This window comes from Myotis davidii, unplaced genomic scaffold, assembly GCF_000327345.1.
Source record: "Myotis davidii unplaced genomic scaffold, ASM32734v1 scaffold125, whole genome shotgun sequence".
In the NCBI taxonomy this organism is placed as follows: domain Eukaryota; kingdom Metazoa; phylum Chordata; class Mammalia; order Chiroptera; family Vespertilionidae; genus Myotis; species Myotis davidii.
Genome location: NW_006299390.1, coordinates 4,024,737 through 4,039,587, shown reverse-complemented (window position 1 = coordinate 4,039,587; position 14,851 = coordinate 4,024,737). Strand labels below are relative to the sequence as shown.

The 14,851-nt window shown below is 40.0% G+C and overlaps 1 protein-coding gene across 1 annotated transcript in view; it reads right to left on the bottom strand.

Annotated features, from left to right (window-relative positions):
- The window catches only part of DNAJC2 (DnaJ heat shock protein family (Hsp40) member C2), a gene marked incomplete at its 5' end in the record, with an annotated part of 25,443 nt that overhangs the window by 10,047 nt on the left and 545 nt on the right, over positions 1-14,851 (bottom strand). Inside the window, 9 exons of the mRNA XM_006774944.2 lie at positions 329-478; positions 1,119-1,240; positions 1,316-1,407; positions 2,066-2,131; positions 3,440-3,520; positions 5,251-5,392; positions 7,990-8,088; positions 8,580-8,655; positions 12,965-13,155. Coding sequence (XP_006775007.1) covers positions 329-478; positions 1,119-1,240; positions 1,316-1,407; positions 2,066-2,131; positions 3,440-3,520; positions 5,251-5,392; positions 7,990-8,088; positions 8,580-8,655; positions 12,965-13,155 — 1,019 coding nt within the window. The remainder of the gene's footprint in view (positions 1-328; positions 479-1,118; positions 1,241-1,315; positions 1,408-2,065; positions 2,132-3,439; positions 3,521-5,250; positions 5,393-7,989; positions 8,089-8,579; positions 8,656-12,964; positions 13,156-14,851) is intronic.

The window sequence follows — 14,851 nt, the reverse complement described above, 5'->3', positions numbered from 1 at the left end:
TCTTATTTCAATTCTAATTTGGATAAATCAACTATAAAAAGACATTGTTGAGATAATAAAGGAAACAAGAATATAGACCAAATATTAGGATATTAAGTGGTTTTTTTTTAAACTTTGAAAATGGCATGGCAGTTAAATAAAAAAAATAAAAAATCAGAATTGGATATTAAAATGTGAATGTGGGAAATTTTTAAAAGTGAATTTAAAAACATTTACATTTTGAGATAAAATGTATACAACAGCTTAATTATATTTGCTTAGTATAAGAAGAGAAATATTTTATTTTAAAGTGTAATCAGCAACTTTGCTTGGTCAACTCATGACATACCTTGCATGAGTTTCGAAGTTTTTGCCTTTCCTTCTTGATGGCTTTTTTCTGGATATCTTTTTCCTTCTTTGCCAGTAATGCTTGTTGTCTAACTTCCTCTTCTTCTTTCTCTTTAGCTAATCGAGCAGCTTCTAATTCAGCTTGTCTTTGCTTTAAAATGGGGAACAAAATCATTTTAATAAGAAAATTAGAATTCCTAAATGCTCTATCATATTATTTTAAAAATTCAATCTTTAAATAAATTTTAAAAAAGATGATACATCAATGTGTTGAAGACTGAGGGTTGAACTGGGAAAAGCAGCTGGTAAAATCCTACAAACACATTTAGGAATGCAAAACAAACATCCTATATAATAAAAGGCTAATATGCAATTTGTCCCCTCAGGAGTTCAACTGAATGGGAGTTCAACCACTTACTATGACATGTGCTGACCACCAGGGGGCAGCAAGGATTGAAGGAAGGTTCCAGCCAGCAGCTGGCAGCCAGCAGCTGGGGGGAAGGAAGGCCCCAATCAGCCCTGATCTCTGGCCAGGCCTAGGGACCCCGTGCATGAATTTCATGCACCAGGCCTCTACTATTAGAAATAAGCATGATATTAAAGAAATTTATATCACATGTTTTTGCTCAAAAATTTGCTGGTAAAGATCCCTCTATCAATTGTACCAACTTGTCATGATTCATTTATAGTAGCAGCTAATTCTCTGCATCCAGATTATGGTTTCTAAACTAGATCTGAAAATTAAAGATTTTATGAATATTAAAGTCCAACTTCATCAAATGTCATCTTACTTTTTCTTTAGCTTCTTGCTCCTTCCGTTTTGCTTCTGCTTTTGCTTTCTTTTCTGCTTCTTTCTTGGCCTTTTCTTCTTCCTTAAATTTTTTTATTCTTGGATCACAGCTATATGCATTGTCTACCAGAAAGAAAGTTAATCTTTTGAATTTCTAACATTTAATTAAAGAACTTAAAAAAAATTAATTACACTTACCAACTAATGTTCTTATTCTGTTCATTTCCTCTTTTTTTCTTTGTGCCCTTGTTGCTCTGTTCTGCTTTTCAATCCATCTCCTTTCATCACGACTATAAAATAGATAACATTGGAAACAAAATATTGCTCATAGATATGACTGAAAATATAACATAATTTTCTATGTAAATAATGTCTGAGAAGGTCATAATGCTATGTTATACTACTAACATTAATGCATGATTTCACTTATTTATGGAATATTTATGTCAAACAATTTTCCAGGGAAAACTAAAATAAAACATAAGTTAAGCACCCAGAAGAAAAAGAATTCACTGAATTGAGCTTTTTGGACAATTCTATATTCCATGGCCTTTTCCTAAGTATATCTTAACCAACTACTGATCTGGCCTCATCTAGCTTAACATATGAGAGGAGGGCTCTCAAAATATCAAAAACTCATTTATATATAGTATATTTTTACATCATTACAAATACCAAAAAGGCAAATAAATATCTTCCGCCCAGCCATTGTGGCTCAGTGGATGAGCGTCGACCTGTGAATCAGGAGGAGGTCACGGTTTGTTCCCGGTTGGGGCACATGCCCGGGTTGCGGGCTCAATCCCCAGTAGGCGGCTTGCAGGAGGCAGCCGATCAATGATTCTCTCTCATCATTAATGTTTCTCTCTTTCTCGCTCTGCCTTCCTCTCTGAAATCAATAAAAATATAATTTAAAAAAAATCTCCCTTTATTAATGGTTGATATACATACCACTCTGCTTTTTCTTTTTCTTCTTCATCTAGGTAAGAAAATTCTCTCCAAGAATCAAAATTATACCTGTAGACAGAAATAAGTAAAACAAAAACAAATAAACTCTTTAAAATTAACTTAGAGGTATATGATTTTAAAAAACATTAATGGCAGCCCTAGCTGATATTGTTCATTGGTTATAGCAGTGGTCGGCAAACTGCGGCTCACGAGCCATATGCGGCTCTTTGGCCCCTTGAGTGTGAGTGTGGTTCTTCCACAAAATACCACGTGTAGGCGCCCACGTACAGTGCGACTGAAACTTCATGGCCCATGCGCAGAAGTCGGTATTTTGTGGAAGAGCCACACTCAAGGGGCCAAAGAGCCGCAGTTTGCCGACCACTGGGTTAGAGCACCAGCCTATACATCGTAAGGTCTCGGGTTCGATTCCTGGTCAAGGGCACATAGCTGGTTTGCAGGTTCAATCTCTGGCTCAGTCAGGGTAGATGTGGGAGGTAACCAATCAATGTGCCTCTCTCACATTAATGTTTCTCTCTCTCTCTCCCCTTCCCCACCCTCCCTTTCACTCTCTCTAAAAATCAATGGGAAAAATATCCTTGGGTGAGGATTAACAAAACAAACAAAAACCTCAATATTAATGGCAAGTGAATGTGTGTGTGTGTTTTTTTAATAAATCCCCTCCACTCCCTTCTGGTACTGAATTAACACTATGTTCAAGTCTTTTCTTCCTTTTTTAATGACATTGTATGAAAATCTAAAATATACTTATTATTCCCCTCCAGTCAAAAATCACACCTCCTTGTTAGTTCTTCTATTAGGTTTCTCTCTCGCTGGGGACTTGTTAAGTTTTCCTTGCCTTCACCATTGCTACTCTGTCAACTCTTAAACCACAGTAGTGGTTATTTTTAGCAACTAAAACTGATAGAGCTAAATTTTGTCATTTTTGTTTTACGGGATTTTATGTTTTAATTTATCAGATATGAGAAAATACAGTGGCCATTGAATATTAAGCTTATTAAAAATTAAGAAATTAGTTATAGAGACAAATAGTACTGTTTCTTCCACACGTACTCAAGTACTTTTAATAGCAAGATAGCTAGCGAAGATGTTATTTATTTTTATTCAATTCAAATGACTACTCAGTTTTAATTTTTTACCATTAGAGTGTGCGTGGTATCTAGAAATCTGATTAATAGAAAACATTGAAAAAACAATCATAAAAGCCTAAATATCATATAGGAGCTAATAGGAGGTTTATTAATTTCTGAACAAAGTGCTTTTGATCCCTCCATTAATTTATGAACAATCAAGTATTTACTGAATACTTAGTCTTTAAAAAAAAAATCACAGCATCATAAAATGAGTGTATCCACTTACCAGAAAGAATAAAATGCATCTACATCTTCAAATGATGAATTCATATCACCAAGTTTAGGGACATTTTTTTTATTTGACCATCTAAAATATTAAAAGAAAATTCAATTAAAAATTTGGTACAGAAGTTCGACAGACAAATTCTTCCTCTCCTAAATCTTCCTCTTCTAGGTCCTCTAAGACTAAAGAGATGGAGCTGGAAAATTAGGAGTGGTGTGCTGAACAACACAGGTGCAATAGAGGACAAGGGTGGATAGGAATGGGCGAGGTAACAATGAAATGGTGTTTCATCCATCAGGTTATCATCAGTCTGTAAGTTACAGGGTTGTAGTAGCTGCCAGTGGCTGGCTAGGAAAAATAGGCCCTGAGCCCCCTTTCCCCGTAAACGGGCAGTACAGCAATCTGCAGGCCTAGCCTTTTAAAAAAATGTTAATACTCACAGAGGGAATAAATTTCCACCCCCTCATCACCACCCCATTTCCCCCTAAAAGTCAGACTTTTAGGTTCAGCACCTCACCCATCACATATATCACATAGTAAAAGGATCTTAAGGCTACTTACTGACTTGTTTTCCATTCTATAAAATCATTCTACAAAAAAATAATAGTCTTTTTTTTTTTACCACCTTCAATACTGTTACAAAACAAATGTGAAGAAAAAGATTAGAAGAAATATTAGACCACACCAAATGGCTAATCAAAGTGGTTCTCAAATGTGGATGCACATTAGCATCACCGAGGAACATTAAAAACCCTACATGAATTCAAAAACTATTAAACTGAAATCACAATTAAATCACAATCTCTTTAGGTGGAACCCACGTATCAGAAATTTTTCAGACTCTACAGTTGAATCCATTTGCAGTCCAGATGTACTCCATAAAAAACCTTTCAATGCAGATGTAACCAAAAAATTTAGAATACTGGTACACCCTATGTAAAAACTGATTTAAATGGAAGAAATGAAATATGCTTTAATCTTAAATATAAATCATCCTTAGTCAGAGAACCTTATGATACACAGATGCTCAAAAAATAGAACAAAAGCCTGGCAAGCATGGCCCGGTGGTGGAGTGTCGATCTATGAACCAGGAGGTTGCAGTTCGATTCTCTGTCAGGGCACATGCCTGAGTTGGTTGCAGGCTTGATCCCTAGTGTGAGGCATGCAGGAGGCAGCCAATCAATGATTCTCTTTCAACACTGATGATTCTCTCTCTCTTTACCTCTCCCTTCCCCTCTGAAATCAATAAAAATATGTCTAAAAAAAAGAACAAAAGCTTTTTTTCAAGTGATAATGGGCCAAATAGAGCAATGTACCCATTAATAAAAGAGAAACAAAAAAATGGGAAATTATTGTCACCTAAGTAACTGTATCACACTACATAAAAGCAGTCTGCCCCCAAGGAAAACTCAAAAGAAAAACATTCCATGAGTTATAAAATAATTTCACTATGGAAAAGTAAAACTTCTATTTAGAGAGCAAAACAGAAACCTAGAGACTATAAGAAGCAGGCCAACACAGGAATGATTTTCAACTGGTGCGCCACAAGAATTTTTAAAACATGCAATACCCGACTATTTAGTCAGGGGCACTGACCTCTTTTCCATTAGATTGTCAAATAAAAATATGACGACAGCCAACACAACAATAGCCGTCTGGTTATACCTATTTATTTTTTTGTCAGATGGGCAGAAAATATATTTTTTTTGTGTGCCGCAGAATTTTAGTAATTAGTTTATGTGTGCCATAAGATGAAAAAGGTTGAAAACTGCTTCAATAGAGCATAATGATCACAAGGGGATGCCTTAACTCACCTGGAATTCCTTTCAAACACTGGGGAAAACACTTCGAAGAAATTGTCTTTTGCTTCACTTTTAGAAGGAACTGAGTTATCAAAAGTAGGATCTACACTGTTAAATGCTCGTCTTTTCACTGGATCAGATAACATTTCATAAGCTGAGGAAAAAATGATAAGGTCATATTACCATGACTTGACATTTTTTTCCCTGTGAGAAAAAAAAAATTCCCCCTCCTTTAAAAAAAGTCATTATTTTTCATATTTAAAATTTTATGTGCTCGGGGGGTAGAATTTAATCTAGGTGAAGAAAAAGCTCTAGCACTACTAGATATAATTGCACTTAACCTCTTTAAGTGGCTCTTCTGGAAGGCAAATGACAAAACAAGAGTTAAAAATACTCATCCTTTGGCTTCTGGTCAAGATGGCAGCACAGGTAAATGCGGTCTCACATCCTCCCACAATCACATCAAAATTACAACTAAGTTACAAAACAGCCATCATTCAGAACCCCTGGGATCTAGCAGAACAGAAGTCGTAACTATGGATGTGAAGAAGCCAGATCGAGACTGGTAGGAGGGGTGATGTGGAATGGGTGGGCCCCCACCAACATGTGGTGGGTAACAATCAGGAGGGCTCTCTCAGCTACAGTGGTTCCTCCTGAGGAGTGAGGGGTCCCAGCCCCACACCAGGTTCCCCAGCCCAGGGTTCCAGTGCCGGGAAGAGAAGTCCCATAACTTCGGGCTGTGAAAACCAGCAGGGATGGTAGCTGAGATGAAGGCTGCTGGAGGTCCTGGTGTTTCTCTTCAAGGGCCTGCGCATGAACTGACAGACTCACTCGCTCTGGACTCCAGCACTGGGCAGCAGTTTGAAAGTCACCAGGGACATACGGGGAACTGAATTGTCTGGTATTAGGGTGAGAGCTGACGGGTAACTTTCTCCTAGACAGAAATGCTGGCAGAGGCCACTGTTCCTTTGCTGAGGCCTCTCCCCACAGAATCAGCAGGCAGGTGGCCTAGTTGAGTCTCCCCCAACCTGGCAACACTGTTCACCTTGCCCTGCTGATTTCTTGAAACCCTGTCCCACCCAGCTGTTTCTTTCCAGTGGCTTTTCCATACAAATGGCCTGTCTTTACTCGTGCTTTGGACTTCCCCACAATCTCTAGAAGTTTCACAAACCCCAAACAAGCAGCATATGCCTTGTAGATACTGCTAAGTGGCCCCAGACTGGCTTCAGCACACACACAGCTTTTCTTCTCCAGGCACCTCCAAGCCCAGCAGCCATCTGCAGATTGTTCTGTGGCTCATGCCGAGAAGCTCTAGAAAAGGCACTGGTGGTGGCTGACCTTGGCCTCTTGTGGCTCATGCCGAGAAGCTCTAGAAAAGGCACCGGTGGTGGCTGACCTTGGCCTGCACCTCTCAGGAGGCCCCAAAGCCAGTGCACCTGGTGGACAGCTTCAGACCATGCTGAAGGACCACTCGACCATCTCCATGAGCGACACACTCGAGGCAGACTCATTAGGCACTGGAGCCCCATAGAAGCCAGTCGTGCTCTGTGGTGTTGGCCCTGAACAGCAGATCCTCCATGGTGGTTGCGCCCAGTCCTTGAAGCCAATCCACATGGGTCACCCACCTGGAGCACCCAGCTCAGGTGACCCAAGAGGAGGCGCCTCGCCACTGGACTCTATAGGACACTACTACAGAAAACCACTGAGATAAGTCAGAGAAAGACAAATGCCAAATGATTTCACTTATGTGTGGAAACCAAAAAACAAAATAAATGGACAAACAGAACAGAAGCAGACTCATATAGAGAGAGAACATTTTGGAAGAGGGGTTGGTGAGATGGGTGAAAAAGTGAAGGAATTAAGAAGTACAAATTGGTTGTTACAGAATAGTCATGGGGATGTTTATAAAGTACAGCATAGGGAATACAGTCAGTAATATTGCAATAACTACATATGGTGTCAAATAGGTTCTAGGCTTATCAGGTGATCACTTCGTAAGTTATTTAAATGTCTAATCTCTGGGTTGTACACCTGAACTAATATAATATTGTAAGTTAAGTGTAATTGAAAAATAAAAAATTTAGTAAAAAAAATACTCATCCCTTAAGAAAACATGACTCTGAGGAAAAACAAATTGTTAGAAAATTAACTTAGATCCCCAGGTTGTGAACAATCAAAGGATCTCAGGCATCTTGAGCATTGTGTAAAAGTGGGCCAATAAGAATACATTTAAAAAGTGCGTTACAATTTTTAAAAAATTAGCATCAAAATGTAAAATCACATTTAAGGAAACGTTTAGAAATGGTGGCACCTGTATTAACCTGCTTAGCAAGGACATGGTTATGTAATTACCAATAAACATCTGTGGGTCCTATATTAGGATACAAGCAACTTAATATAAATTAGCAAAACGTCTGAGGAACAGTTTAGTCCCATAAAGTATCTGAAATGAGAAAGATTTTAGTATTTTCATCATTAGCTGTAACAGGTATGAATTCACTCTAGGATGAACTTCTTAAAAGAATCATCTGGTGATCTCATTAAAATACAGATTCCGATTCAGTATAGGTCTAGGGTGGGGCCTGAGCTTCTGCATTTCTGAAAAGCTGTCAGGTGTTGCTGATGCTGCTGGTTGAGAGAACCTCACTTGTGTAGTGAGGTTCTGGGGAAAATTACCAAAAATAACCACATGTAACTGAAAATGAGTAGTCATCACCATTAGAAATGCCTGACTCTAAAATATTTCCTTACCTTTAGTTATGCAAGTGAAGTAGTCATTATCTCCTTCTTTTATTGGTTCACCAGCTGCTTTCCGTTTGTCTGGGTGATGTTTTAAAACCATTGCTTTATCTACAAAATAAGCCAGATTTAGATAATTTGTTACTTTAGACATTAAAACTAAGAAAAAAGATGAGCTAAATAGCGTTTCTAAAATCATAATGCTAATTTAAAAATATTTTGCCTATGGTAAAACATAAGCTTACTAAATGTGGAAATTAGAGAAACAAAGAATCATTTAAGAAGTGGCCAAAGTGCCAGCATCCAAAGCCAATTACTGTTAACATTTTAGTGTATCTTCACAGACTTTTTTCCCTTAAGCATATGCTTCAAAAATTTTAGGTATAATCTTATCATATATCAGTTTATATTCTGCTTTTTTCCAACTTAACATTTTCCTGGTTCTGAAGGTAAAGGAGTGTGGTCATGCATTGGTATAACCATATGATATATGCGGTTCAATTTAGAGTTATGTCTATAGACTACGATCCTGCACATTTTTTCAAAAGGAAAACATTTCCTATGCCAGATATCTGATTATTTCAAAATAAGTAAATACTTACGTGCTGCTTTGATCTGTCTCTGTGTAGCTTTGTATCTTACATGGCCAAGTCCAAGTACTGCATAATGATCTTGGTTCTGATAAAGACATAAAAGGGAGTCAAGTTTAAAATGCAGCAATATATACTATCTCTTGTGTTTTGGCACCCTGAAACAGTGCTTCCCAAAGATGTTCCCATGATAGAAGTCCAGCAAGACATTCTGTATAAAATGGGTTCTGTGGTCATTTAAATTTGGGAAATGCAGACTCTTATATAGGTTTTTTGATGATTTGATGCACATAAGCTTAATAAAGGCTCTGAGAAGTTCTGCAGTTAAGAAAACAGAAATCTGTAAAACCCGGCATTTTCCAAGCTTACTTGACCATAGAACCCCTTTTCCTCTTAAAATCTATTAACATACTATGGCCATTCTTAAATGAAAGTGTAGCCAGGAAGATTTCAGATCTGCAGAGAGCATCACAGCAGCCCTAGGGCAGTAATAGGCAAGAACCAGGAGCCACAGGGACCAAAGAAGGTAGGTTAAATGGAAATTTTGAGAAAGCGAGGGATGAGGCTTCTCTCAATAGAAGTACCTCTTCCATTTCTGCTTTGGTTAACAGCATTGCAAATTTAGAAGTTGGGGTAGCAACTCGAGTGAAGGCTCCTTACAGAACTCTAGTGTTGGAGAATGAGTGGGAAGGAAGGGGGGTTACGAGCATAAAAGAGGAGAAAAAAGTCAAATAAGGCTGATGGTTTCCCTTCAAACTCAGGATTGCAAATTTCATAGGGATTGGCCCCTATATCAGACCTGGCAACCGTACTTTTTCAGTTAGTTCACCTTTCCACTCACTAAGATTACTATTACATGCCTTCTGTCTTCTGGTCTTTCTTTAAACCTTATAGACCCTTCTCAACCCTCTCATCAATGTCCATGCCTCCTGCTTAACTAAAAAACTTAAGTTACACTATTCAAATTCCAGCTTCTTTCTACCATCCTACCTGCATCCACACATTTTCCCCCCCCTTTCCCTTTATTCATAATTGAGAAAGCCTGTCCTACCAAAACAAATTACTCCTTCGTCTTGGTTCTGCATATCACCTTTTCTAAGGCTCCTCAAATACTAGCATCTTTCAGCTATCTCCTAATTTCAACTGGGTTATTTTCATCATTATAAAAAGATGCTCTATTATATTTCATCTTTAAAAAAACAAAACTTTTCCCGGACCCCTTTTCCAGCTACCATCCTATTTTTCAGCTGCCTATCAAAGTTGAACTTCTTTTTTAAAAAATATATTTTTGTTGATTTCACAGAGGAAGAGAGAGAGAGAAACATCAATGATGAGAGAATCATTGATTGGCTGCCTCCTGCACGTCCCACACTGGGGATTGAGCCTGATCTCCTGGTTCATAGGTCAATGCTCAACCACTGAGCCACATGGGCTGGGCAAAGCTAAACTCCTTGAAGAAGCTGTCTCCTCTAGCATTAATTTTCAAACCACTCCAATCTGGTTCAGCTCTGTCCACTTCTAGCCCAGGTGCTATAAAGTTGCTCTTTTCAATAGCAATTTCCAGGTACCAAATCCAAGATCACCTATCTGCCCTCACTTGGCTTCAACTCCTATTGGCAGCACAACCAACTCTTTTTATTGAAACGTTATCTTCCTTGTTTCTTTAAATCCATTATGTTTTCCTCCCACCGATCAGTAGCTTTTCCAGTCATTTTTACTAGTTAGTCAATGATCTGCAAAGCTCAATCCTGAGGTTTCTTTTTGTCTCTCTATACTTTGATCCTAGGTGACTTGATTGAATGCTGGGCTGGAATATGGTAAGAATCGTGTAAATGTTCATGACTCCCCATTTCTGTCCCTCCTCCACCCCCCTAAGTTCTGAAAGACTGCCAGTGCTTCAAACTCTAATGTGGCTTTTCACTGAGGACCACTACTCCTGACTTCCTCGCCCCTCCCTCATTCACTCTGTTCCAACCACTTGCCTTCTCTCAGTTCCTGGAACATTCCAAACTTCTTTCTTCCTCAGCACAAGCTCTCTGCACGGAATGCCACTCTCCCTGATCTTTGCAAATCATCCAGGTTTCATCTTAAATGTCAGTTCCACTGGTCTTCCCCACCTACTCAGTCTAAGACAGTCATCCGAACACTCCATTACTCTGTTGTTCTTTGCCCAGCACTTAGTGACCACGTTCCTGATTGCTTGCTTATTATCTGTTTCCTCACTGAAATGTAAGGTTTGTGGAAGCAGCAATACTGTCTTATTCAGCACAGTATCTTTAGCACCCATAAAAATATCTGAAACACACAGCAGGTGCTTGGTTATAATTTGTTGAATGAAACAATTAAAAGAATGTATGAACTCCGCCACCTTGCTCTGATGTCATCTACTCTTCTATACCGAAGATCTTCTCCATTCTTTCTTCCTTTTCTCTCTTGTCGCTCTTAATGCCCCCCAATTCTATGTCCTCTTGACCCTTCCTTTCCCTCAAGTTACTGTTTTCTCTCATTTTCTCTACAACTCAGCTTTGAAAGAGTATTTTACCCTTAGGTCTCTTTTTATTATCTCCTAATAACTCTTCAACCCACTGCAATTTCTTGCTACCCGAATCATTTCACTAGAACGGCTTTCACGGTGGTCACCTAAACTTCATTGGCCACACCCAATGGCTTTTTATCTTTATTTATGTTATGTGGTTGACCTCTCTCCAAAGCAGTGACACTGGTGATTGTGTTTTCTTCTTGTGACTTCCTCCTCCCTTAGTTTTTGGAAGAGTATAGTGCCTGATGTCTAATGAAACGTTGTTAAGCAAATGTTTTTTTGTCTTCCTTCTACTTCTTTTACTCTTTGTAGTATCCTTTGCTGTTTCTCCTCCTATAATCACCCTTAAATATCTACCGGTGCTGTGCTCCTCAATGTTGTTCTTTTCTTTTAAAACTGATCATGATGGCAGGAGAATCAATTCACACTTTCTGAGTGCTTATATACTTTTCTAAGTGCTTTATACATATGCCTTACCTCATTTAACACTCATTTCAATCAATGAGATAGGAACTCTTACTATATACTATTTATTTTGAATTTATCAGGTGTCCAAGCACTAGTTAAGTGCCTTATATGCATCATTTCACTAATCTTCACTATAATCCTCTGAGCTGTTAACAACATCATTGTACCAATAAGGGAAAGGAGGTGCACAGATGTCAGGTAACTTTCCCAAGGTCCCAGCACACTAAATGGGCAGAATCAGATTTGAATTCAGGCACTCTAATTCCAAAGTCTGTACACTGAAGTATTATACTAGCACCAACTTAAGCAATAATACCTATTTGTCTATTCTTCTCCTAGGCTGATGTCATTCAATTTCCCACAGCCTCACCTATCACCTATGTGCCAACGACTTGCAAGTGCTTTTTGCCTCTAACCTCTTTGCAGAGTCACGAACCAATTTCTAAACACCTAACAGACAACTTCACCAGTATGTTACCAGAACCTCGAGTCTGACATAACCAAATTTGAACACAAACACCACTCCCCACAAACTTTCTTTTCCTGCATCCCAGTGTTGGTAACAAGCCCAAATGCACAGAAGTCTTCTGAATACATTCCCTTCTCTTGTGACACACAGATGAGGTCAAAACTTCTCAAGACTACCCCCTCTCACCCCAAAAATTTATCCCCTCTTCCTCAAAACCCAGTCACAAATTTAATTCAAGCATCAGGCATTCATTTGAAGGCTTAAGTTATTGTATTAGGCCTATATTAGCAAATTATTCACTTCCCCTCCAGACCTGCCCTCCCTTTTCAAGCAATTTTCTGTGCTGCCAGGAGAATTACTTTTCTAAAATTAGCTTAGAAACTTTTAATGACTTCCTACTGCCCTGAAATAAAATTCCTTCCGTAGCATGGCATAAAAAGGACACTACACAGTTGGATCTAGAGAAGCGGTAGCCAACCGGTGGTCCGCGAGGTCCGAAAGGTTGGTGACCGCTGATCTAGAGTCTGTTTTAGGTGGAATTTCTCACCACCTTCCCGCAAGAACAACCCTTAATTTTAACTAATCCCAAAAAGGTGGTACATATTCTTTTACGCGTTTGTGTTTTTGCATCTCTATTCCTTCTGCCCAGAATACCTTTTCTCCCTTCTTTGCTTCATAAGCTGCCTCTCATCCTTTTAAGACCAGCTCAAACATCATCTTCCCTGTGAGGCCTTCCTAGACGTCTTCAGCAGAAAGAGTACCCTATGGCTAGTGCGATCCCACTGAGGCTCAACAATGAAAAGGTGCTCAACTACAGTTGTCTTACTGCAGCATCCTAAAGCTATTAATGGAGGACTCATGAGAAAATTGCCCGTGTCTAACACAGCATCTGACTGAACAAAAGGTCCAGCTGTTAAATACCTTCCAGTCCTTGGGATCAAGCGTCTTCAGCATGGGAAATTCTTCTAACTGCAACTCTTCATCTTCTGATTCCTCTGATAACTCTTTCTTATCCTCCAGTTCCTGAAAAGAGGCAGAAGCATTTCTGTTTCTCCTCTTAACAAAAGCTTCAAACCATCTTCCCACAGGTTCAACTTGACAGAGTGTTGAGGCTGTGATTGAAAGTGTTAAGAGAGGCTTCAATGTATTGCATGGAATAAATCTGTTTCAAGGCTCTAAGATCAGAACAGTGGTAGCATCAGAATATAATTTTAAAACCATCAACTAAGAAAACGGCTGCAATAATCCAGTTCACATGAGGGTTGGCAATAAATTTATAGAGTATTCAATAAACCTCTTGCACTTAGCTGAGAAAACAAAACATGAACCAATGTCAACAATAAACCAACACTCTTCTGGGGATCTGAGAGGAAGGTGAGGAACGGGGAGAAATGTTGCAAACTTGCTAGCCTTGTCAAAAATAAGACAACCTTCTAAAAACAACTAGCAGTATCTTAATTTAAAAACCCTGATTTGCCCTGACAGACAATTGTCCGGCAGCTACGGGGACTTACTAAACCAACGGCCCGCGCAGAGCAAGCTCTGCCTGAAGTTAGAGGCGCTGGAGTTTGGTGGGTCCCCACCGGTGGCTACGTGAAATGAGCCAGAGATGCCTCCAACTCACAACGGAGCAGGCATCTATCTGACACGACTCCTTGGAGGACTGACGGACAAACCCAGGGAGCACTTCAGAGCAAGGCTTTACCATTACTCCTGGGCAGTGAGGGTAAGTCACTGTCAATCTGCATATTCACATTTCAAAAAATGTAATTTAGTTCAGGGAAAAAAGTTAACATCTTAATTTCGATTTCATATTCCATCTGAAAGCACAAGCCTCACTTTGCTCAGCTATCAATAACTCAGATGTAAATACTCCTTATACCCAAAGCCACAATGTTCTAAAAATAACTGACTTTTTATGTTTTGATTAGCTTTGGAAATTAAGATTTCCTCTACCATACACAGGAGAGGATTCAAACGGTAATGTTCAGTAAGTACTGCCCTCCCCACGTGGCTCAGTGGTTGGGCCTTGACCTATGAACTAGGAGGTCAAGGTTCAACAGAAGGGCAAGGTTCAATTCCCAGTCAGAGCACGTGCCCGGTTGCGGGTTCGAGCCCCAGCGTGGGGCGTGCAGGAGGCAGCCGATCAATGATTCTCTCTCATCACTGATGTTTCTCTCTCTCGCTCCCTCTCCCTTCCTCTCCGAAACCGATAAACATATATATGTACTATCTGTGTACTGTGACTTTGTTTTCCTACCATGCTTGTGTTTTTTTTTTAATACACTTTATTGATTTTTTACAGAGAGGAAGGGAGAGGGATAGAGAGTTAGAAACATCGATCAGCTGCCTCCTGCACACCCCCCACTGGGGATGTGCCCGCAACCCAGGCATATGCTCTTGACCGGAATCGAACCTGGGACCCTTCAGTCCGCAGGCCGACGCTCTATCCGCTGAGCCAAACCGGTCAGGGCGCTTGTTTGTTTTTTAAATCCCCACCTGAGGGCACGCTTGTTGATGTGAGAGAGGAAAGAAAGAGAGGCACATCCATCCGCTGCTTCCCCTGTGCCCGGAGCGGGGCTCCAACCCGCAGCCGGGCAGGTGCTCTGCCGGGAATGGGACCCGCGGCCTCCCGGACCGGAGGCGCCGACCACTGGGCACACTGGTGATAGGCGCACAAATGCAACACGTGCCGTGATACACGCTCTGAACCACATCCGACCAGCGCGTCCCGAGCGGCCGCAGTGGCTCACGCAGGTCGCTGAGCCGGAGACGAGCTTAGTGTCCGCGGCATCACCTGCCTGACCC